The sequence below is a fragment of the Wasmannia auropunctata genome, unplaced genomic scaffold (genome assembly GCF_000956235.1).
Source record: "Wasmannia auropunctata unplaced genomic scaffold, wasmannia.A_1.0 LD334171.1, whole genome shotgun sequence".
Classification (NCBI taxonomy): domain Eukaryota; kingdom Metazoa; phylum Arthropoda; class Insecta; order Hymenoptera; family Formicidae; genus Wasmannia; species Wasmannia auropunctata.
In genome coordinates this window covers 163,818-172,861 of record NW_012028719.1, presented here as the reverse complement: position 1 = coordinate 172,861, position 9,044 = coordinate 163,818, and the positions used below count along the sequence as shown (strand labels likewise).

The 9,044-nt window shown below is 37.8% G+C and overlaps 1 protein-coding gene across 2 annotated transcripts in view; it reads left to right on the top strand.

The window, feature by feature from the left end:
• Positions 1-1,227: 1,227 nt before the first annotated feature.
• Positions 1,228-9,044, top strand: part of LOC105459672 (ATP-binding cassette sub-family G member 4) — a 17,931-nt gene continuing 10,114 nt past the window's right edge. The window contains exons 1-2 of one of the 2 annotated variants that reach the window (XM_011705889.1): positions 1,228-1,753; positions 5,593-5,762. In XM_011705889.1, the coding sequence (XP_011704191.1) occupies positions 5,602-5,762 (161 nt within the window). In that variant the 5' untranslated portion in view covers positions 1,228-1,753; positions 5,593-5,601. Of the gene's footprint in view, positions 1,754-5,003; positions 5,763-9,044 lie in introns of those variants that run through there. The other variant, XM_011705890.1, reaches the window with a different exon arrangement.

Here is a 9,044-nt window from a genome sequence, read left to right as displayed (position 1 = left end):
TCTATGCAACATATGACAAATCGTCGAAGGATGATCACTCCTATATCTTACTTTTTTCGGATTTGAATAAATCCGACGATACATCGGGTATTATAATCTTTTCTTTTGCTATTTGAACTTGAATAATATTTTACATATGACGGAATACATTTTCTATTTTTATATATTTTTAATTATAGTCATATCTTAAACAATTACAGCGACCATCATTATTTTTACACAGAGGATAGTTATGCAAGCAAACGGTAAACAGTTTGCTTAAATTGCCTGTGTCATTCTGAATCATCTTAATTATCAGGAAATGTATTACTGGAATTTTACAGCTACGTTCTCTTTCGTAAAGGAAATTCATGGAACTAATAATGTGCTTAGACCAATGCGCGAATATACCATCGATGACACCGTGATCAATGTTTCAATTAATTAATGTTTTTTGTGTCAAAATTAGCAATATTAGCGGAGAGTGATATTAGGTCCTTGATTAAGTAATAAAGATCTTTGAAACAAAATTCACTGAAAACAGTTTAATTGCTTTAAAACACACGCAATTAAGTTATCAGTTATACGATAGCGTAGCCGCTGTGATTAAATTAATTGCTAGCGTAAATTTTCATCGTTCTAAAGTTCAATATTTACTATGAATGTTTAACAATAATCAGAACAAGGATCCTTGACTTTAACAGATGATAATGATAAATAAGACGCAAACGGTGTGTTGGAGCGAGATAGATATTCACGGCTCAATAACTGAAAGCGAAGACGAAAAAAGAAAAATTAAGAAATTTGTTTCCTCTTAAGAATGATTTCAAGTCTGTAATGTAAAACATCGGCTAACTGCATTGCCATGTACTGACAATGAGAGGTATAAATCAGAAAAGATTTTTTTTACGAACTAGGTAGGGCATGAAAGAAAAAAAAATGGATCGCTCGGTTAACGTGTTTTATATTTCTCATGCTTCGTGTGTCATAGTTTTCTTTATTTGGTCACGACTCATCCGCGATTCTTTTTTATGCGAACTCACGAAACTGATTTTCCGTAAGAGAGAAAAATATCAGGACGTGCAGTTGACACTAGGAACGAATGAGTTTTCTCGTTCGCGCGGCCTAACAGTCAACGACAAAGAAATGGGAAAGCTAAGGCAGGGCAACGATCCCCGTCACCGCCGCCGTCCCTGGAGCCTGCCGCTCTCGAGCTCGGCTCACTTCGTCGTCGGTAGAACTGGTGGAAGTGGTGTGGAGGTGCACAGCTCGACAGCTGATCGCGGTGGTGAGTCGCGGAGTGAGATCGGCGCTCTCCCTGCGTCCAGTCGCAGTGCGCGTCGCGGATCCGTTTGGTGCGTTTGATCCTATCTGATCGGTCGACCGGAGGATCGACCTGCGTGCGTGCAACTCACGTTCGTCCGATCGATCGCCCTTCAACGGCATCCGGAGATTGTCCCGTAACGAATGCAGTGTTACGGACGCGGTGGTGACGGTGCGTCAGTAGTCGGACGACACGAGAGAGTCGATACGCGAGGTGGAGTCTTGGTACCGCTGGCGTATCGCTGACCGAGCGCGAGGATCAGAGTGGTGATTTGTGCAGGTGGTCCCTTCGTACCTGACGTACCTGAGACACTTCCGCTCCCCAGCCCAAGGGGAGCAAGTCACCGAGGTGACAAGTCGAAGATGCGGAGCGTCGTCGTCGTCGTCGTCGTCGTAGTATGATTTCGGACGTTGCGACGGTCCTCCCAGCTGAACCTACTTCTGTCCGAGGGTGAGTTATCCTGTTGGTGTCGATTAACGTGCGCGTGGGACGAACATGTAATTATCTCGGTGGCTCTTCGGCTACTCTGGCAGCTCTGCGTCATGGATACCGCGAATTTGCGTCGCGTTCACTGTTTAACGGATAATCAATTGCAGGATAGAGGGATAAGTGAATTTACTCCCGAGTGCAGTGGTCCTCTCGCTTTATTACCGACTTAATTAATTAATTAGAGCTACGCGAAGAGTTATAAATATATCGCAACGCGCTGCGGAGTCCAGCTCCGCGTAACAACGTTAATGCAATGATCGCGTATAGTAACGCACGCTTTAACGGTCATCGACATATTGCTCTATCGACGAATAGGTGTCTTTTCCCGTTTGGAAATCATCAATCTTTGATCTTCGCGATTGATGTTTCCGTCTCTTATTCTTGGCGATTTGGTGAATAGGGGAGAATTTATGGCTCTCATGATGTATATTAATTATTATATGTATATTAGTTATTTTCGAGATGACTAATATCGAGGCAATAATTTTCATGCAAATTTATAACGTAACACGTAATTTGCAACACACGGAAAAATCTAGTGACACGTGTTATCCCGCAATTTATAATTGCGTTCATCACATGGTTGTGATCTTGCTACATGGTCTTTATAATTCTATTTAAAAAGACATTTAGAGACAGTTTGTTAAAATGAAGTTTACAACGTTGTTGTCATGTCACGTAGGGCGAAACAAGAGATTCCTCTGTCCGGTAACGGCAAACTCAAACGTCTCCAGAACTAGAATCAAGATCGTGATGCGGGTCGCTTAATAAATGCCTTGAGACCAACATCAATAGGACGAACGTATTGCGATAAGCGAATTGCATCGAGCACGTGTGGCGTGTGTACACGACATTGCATTTAACGAGGAGAATTTGCGTACATCAATGCGATCGATCGTATTTCCGTTTGAAGAATGTTATCCGTTGTTAGACAATATTCACACGCTTTGTACTTTTTAGTAGAAATTTGCACGGTTCTTATTATTAAAAAAAAAAAGAATCAAGAGAACGATTCAATAAAGTACGAATATATGCAAATTTAAAAATATATCGAATTATATTACGAATCTCGAAACTATATTACGAAGAATTTTAACTGATTACAGTCAGTCTCTCTTAATTATTTTATTCTATGCATTGAGTATAGCCCGTCAAATGATTATTCGATTAATTTTACGAATAAGAAAGAGATCATAAATTTTGTTCATAATTGTATTATTTTTTAAATAAATCGATAGGATAATTGCGTTTTTTTAATCACATTTAAATGGAAATTTTTTTCGATGCACTGCCAGGATAAACTCATTAGTGCAATTGTCACTGCAATTGATATGAGAAAACGAGTTTTACGTAAGCGTCTCTAGCTCTCTCTCATCCGGAGTCGAAAACTGAATTTTATCTTAGCGTTGCATTCAGAGCTAAACGGGAAATCCCTTTTCCCATACGCTCCGTGGCGGTTCCGGAGGAGAGACCTTATCAGACTTGCAGAATTGATTCTGTTGTGAGCAGAGCGCTTAATTAACATCGCTCGGAACGACCGAGTGGCTATTGCCTCTCAGGCTGATCGGGAACGTTTAGCTGTTCAAACAAAGAAGGTCGCCTGACGGCCGTCCGATTCTGGGACGTTGTCGTCTCGGAATAATAAAACCGAGCGATGTCATCTCGATCGGCGCCTGGCTGCGGGTTGCTGACACAGGAGGCGGTGGGTAATGCCATTGCCGTCGTGTGCAATATGCAATTGCGCGCGTCGTGTATCACAAACACGCGACCGGCGTAATTCCTGACACGTGCACGCCCTGCAAAAACAGAGAGCGCGCCGCGGCGGTAGTTCCCAGCGGTCGGGAACAGCCTCGAACTCGTCTTCGATTTTCGAGATTCTGACGCGGGAGAGACGCGCGGAAGCAACATCAGCGGGATAGCTGTGTACATAAGCGAGAGACAGGCCTTGAATTATAGCATGTACCGTGCATGTACAGTGCCGAGTTAATAACTATCGATACTCGGAATCTGGAGCCTACCTCTCCTCAGTGTTTTGTAACTAACGAGTAAATAATTTTATTATATTTTAATTATTTATTCTTTTGTTTTATCACTTTATTTTCTACATACATATACATGAAAGGTTTCCCTTCTCCTTTTGTTTTTTCTTCGATCGGCAATAATACGCTGTCTATACGCGATACGGATAATCTGTTCTTATCAAGTGGAGCAGAATTCAAGTTCGCAATGTGGAAGTTATCTCTTACCCGGGAAAAAGAATAGCGTCACAGTAGCAATCAACAGTAGGATTGTATCTGTCAATTTTCTGAAGGGAGAGTAAACCCTATTAAGAAACTTCATGTTTATCAAACATTATACTGACGCAAGTACCGATTACACTTTCTCGTGCGTCGCAGGGTTTCTTCGTTCCACATCTATTGCTTACAATTCGAATAAAGTATGTGGGTCGCATTAAGGCTGACACGTTTACCACGCCGTACGTATGTACAGTAGATACATTACAGATATTAAGAAAACCACGATTATTTTCTTAGTGAAACGCGGTATTCTTCTCTCTAGCTGAAAGCGACGATTATCCGAAGTTTGCTCAGTTCGCGCTTGTTCGGTGCACTGGTACCGCAGGAGCGCTCGTGCACTCGAGCTGCATACCTATTTCCCTGTAGATTCATGTGATAATTCATAAAGAATGTTTAATGTGCCGTCCTAATGATATTTATGTTCGTAAATGGTAGGCTATCGCGCATCACGATAACAATGCGATAAGATATTTTTTCTCCGCTCGGTAAAATTTTACAAGTTTTACAGCAGCACAATGGGTAAGCATACACATTTCGATTTTTTTTTTTCGTGTGTTTTGTTACTCACGGAATTGGCATTTGCAAGTAAAATTCAACGTGTACATTATTCTGACAGATGCGCGTATTCACAGAGCGATTAGTACGATACGGTGTAGATAATATTTTACTTTGATTATGTTCATAAAGCAGTGTGTATTAAAATCATTAAATTATATTCTGTTATTTGTATTAAACTTGCAAATACAAATGGATGTTCTAATAGTTTCAGCTAGAAACAATATTGTTGATTAATTATCATAATGTACTCTTCTTTTTTGGAAAATGTAATTTCTATATTGTATTTCTATATTTCTATATAAACTTTAATTTAAATTTATAATATAAATTAATTATTTATTATTTGCTTACTTCTATATATTAAACAAAATGGAGTCACGCGTTTAACATTTCACGTGACGCCAGAAGTTGTCGATTTGAAAGAATAAATGTTTATTTGATTATCTCCAATATTCTATATACAGCGTCTAATAACGTCGAATCGATGAGCTTCCTAGAGACAATTCTCAATCGACTGCGGTTTTAAATTATTAAAGCTTCCCGTTTCGTCTGCTCCTTAAGAAATTTTCGATAATACAGTACTGAAATACACAGTGTAGCAACGATATCGTGCGTCACGGTATGTTCAGCTAACCGTATGACAATAAGACGAACGGAAAACGTCGCTCCTGATGGAGACGGGACACGATTCTTGACCGCAAACGCCCCGACAGTTTCTGAGTCATTATTTTAAGTGTGCAGGATATGATAAAATTCCAAGTATTATTATATATGCTATCTAAGTTCTCGATGAGCTTGTACCTTTGATAACTTACAATTAGACTTATCTGTAAACGCATTTTTCGAATATCGTTATCTTTTCGAGAAAAAAAGGCAAAAATAAAAATTTGTTACTTAGTACGTTGAAAAGTTATTCTAACATGTCAAATATGCTTTTGCTTACAGCACGATTGGATGATGGCTGACCTGAAAAGTCTCACCCTGAGCGGTGGCGGATCATCCAGGTACAGCGGCGATGAGCAGGTGCAGTTTATCCCAGGTGGGAGTCATCAGGTGACGATCAGGTCTCCCCCTCCTTCCTTACATTTGGAAAATCTCAACAATGCGGTCCACGGGTAAGAATAATTTATTATTGTAATAATTATACACTTAATTATTATTTGCACGCTATTCGAAGTCAATAAACTAGACTATTGAAGTAAAGAGCTGAACTGTACGTAGCCGGATACGTCGATTAGATTGGTTAGATGTTAGAAACGAATAAAGAACAGTTCAAAATGCATGGAATTTCTTATGCGAAAATACATGACAGAGGCAAAAATAGAAGAAATGAGAAATATATCGCGCCTGATTACGTCTTTTCTTATATGAGCGCGATAAAACTTTGACACATTATAATGTAGTATCACGCTAATGTAGGTTTATTATGATATTTATTCATACAAGTATTGGTACAACAGAGAATTTGATTGATGAAAGCAAAAATAATGAACGATGCAATCATAACGACTGCGTTACTATGATCAAATTTATTTTACTTGCGATAATAAATGATAGATAATTTTTTTATGGCTATTAAGAGATCATTGAAAAAGATTATTAAATAAATAAGTCGGAGTCGCATTGATAACATATTATAAATAACTGATCATGAAGCTAAGGGAAAATTGACGTGTTATAATAAGATTTTTTATGTTATATTTCTACGCAGTATGGAATAGTACTTAGTATGGCATAGTACTTAGAAAGAAGGTCTCCGGATTACCTCGAACTTTACTAGGCAGCCTTCATTTTCTGGCTTTAAGGAAAGGGAATCTAGTTTCTTTGTTCGTCCTCGAACCGTGAATGTAAATCGTTTGTGATCTATCGTTTAGCATTCTATAACAGTACATATAATATTGATTTACGTTACGATGTTACTTTATGATCCCTTAAAAAATATTGTACACGATAGGGACATCAGAATATCGACCATCCAAAAATATCATCTGTGCGATAATTCTTATAATGTTTAACTAATGTTAAATATAAACAATTTCATAATTACTATAAATTATTTTTTAACATCAAGTTTAATATTTTTTGAAACCTCGATTAATGTTGAATCTGTCGTATGTAATAAACGTTCGAAAGTACGAGTTTGTTAATAATCACGAGACTTGAATGTATAAGATATTTACTTTTTATTGCTTAAATTAATCTTTATTTATAGCACTATTAAATTGCTCCAAGATGCAAATAAGATTCCATAAACTAATAACTTTAATAATTATGTATTAGGATTATTTTCCTCTTTCGATTATATAATTCGTGCGGTATTAGCCTTCGTATCGTAATCTCGAGATCAAGCTATCATAGATTCATTCAAATGTACGTATAAGCCAGAATTTAGTCGTGCGTCATGAAAACTGTGAATGGAGAGGGGAAGAATACAACCCTCGGACTACACGCGAACCTTCCCTTTAAACTAAGGTCTAAAAGGGATCTCAAGGTCCTAGCTTCGATCGTTTCTTTTCTCAAGGCTTATCCTTATAAACCGGCTTTTCGACAATTTAATCTAGCACCACTAAAAATAACGTTCAATTTGTGTGCTAAAATGCAGAGTTCCATTATAAAATGACATAATTTATAACGTCTATATAGGCAACCTGCAACTGCGTGTCATGCAAGTAAATTTGTTATTGTTGAAGCTAATGACACAGTCGGGATGGAAATTCGCTGCGATATAAATAATTTTATTTTCACGTGCAAAAATAATGAGAATTATTCTGCATGACTGATTGCTAACTTAATTATAACTTCGAAACGAGCACCATCAATGATAAAATTATCCTCTCGAAGTCAAACGAAAATTCGTAATATAAAGTTTCTTGAAAGTCAAAAGAGACTGTATCTCAGTTTAATTGATTGTATATATCCAAATCCAAAAAAGAGTCCAAATAGTCTAAAAAGTACACTATTCGTGAACGAATGTTACGATTGCAATGCTTCCCAAAATTGCAAAGATTACATTCGAGCGCGAATCTATATAACAATAACTGTCGGACTCGACTGCTCCAAATAAGACGTTCAAAGCGAATTTTCTGTTCGATGTGAACGGCAGGAGCCGCGTGTAACTTACAATAGTTTTCGCAAGGAACAATGTATGGATTAGTCCAAATATAGTGTAAAGGTTCCAAATAAAAATCACGAATAAAGATCTAGCTAATTGACATTAAGTGCTATTAATGGACTGCTTTGAGATGAACATTTCTTACATTAGGTAGAAAGAACAGAGCAATGATTTCGGGATAATTCTGTATTGATGGGTTATTAGGGATGATATTACTTAGCATGACACTCTATGCTAATTGTTTCATAGTATAGTTATCTAGTCAATAACGGTCAAGGTTTTTGACCTAGCCGGGGGGGAGCTTCGATAAAGCGTTCCCCGAACTTTGGCATTCTCCGAGATCGTGGAATGCGCGAACTCGTATTTGCAAGCACGCGTGTACCTCGAGTTTTATCGGTGATTTCAATTGCAATTTCCTGAATGTGTGTCGTGCGCCGAGGTGTACATGCACAGTGTCGGCTTCCACGACTCTCTGACTCATCGTCGAGTGTGCATCTCCGTAACGCCGGACAAAGACGCCTCTCCTTTGTGCGACTCTCTCTCGATGACTCCTGCGAGTCAGTCGAGCGAATAAAAGATGCATCCCCATGTTACTGCGTGTACGCTTTCATCGTATTTCGTAAGACGTAGGTAACAAACTAGTTCAGAGAAGTATCCCAAAGAAAAAATAAATCCTTAAAAAAAATATATATATATATAAAATATCCTTTTGTAATCTTCTTTATTCTGCTCGATACGAGGAATATGGTTTACGACGCATTTCTTTTTTAAATAGTTGAACGCAATTCAGCGTCATATTGTAGGATGGACACTTTATGCGTGTGTAACAGCGTAATAACACAGCAAAACATAAAGTCGGTACTTGGTATCTTAAATTTTTATAATGCCATTACGTTTTAGTGTCATACATATGAAAAATCGATAGACAACAAGGAGAACTTATAAGACGAAAGTTTGTAGAGGACAAGGTTTTGTAAGACCTGGCTACAAATACAGAAAAAGAAAGAGAGGCGTATAGAATCGGATAAGTTCTGCACGCAATATTTCTATTATACGATATTATCGTCCGCGAAAATACGCGTTCGCGTTGTCTGTTCGACTGATTTACCTGCCATGCGGTCACCCGGGAAAAAAAGTTCCATATATAATTATATATAATTATATGCAAAATATGTCCATATATGTTTCTTTCCTTTGTAAAATTATTCTTTAATACAAAATTGATAATAATAAAAAAGGAAACATAAAAAATGATTAAAAGAATAATTGTTATATTGTTTTTTTT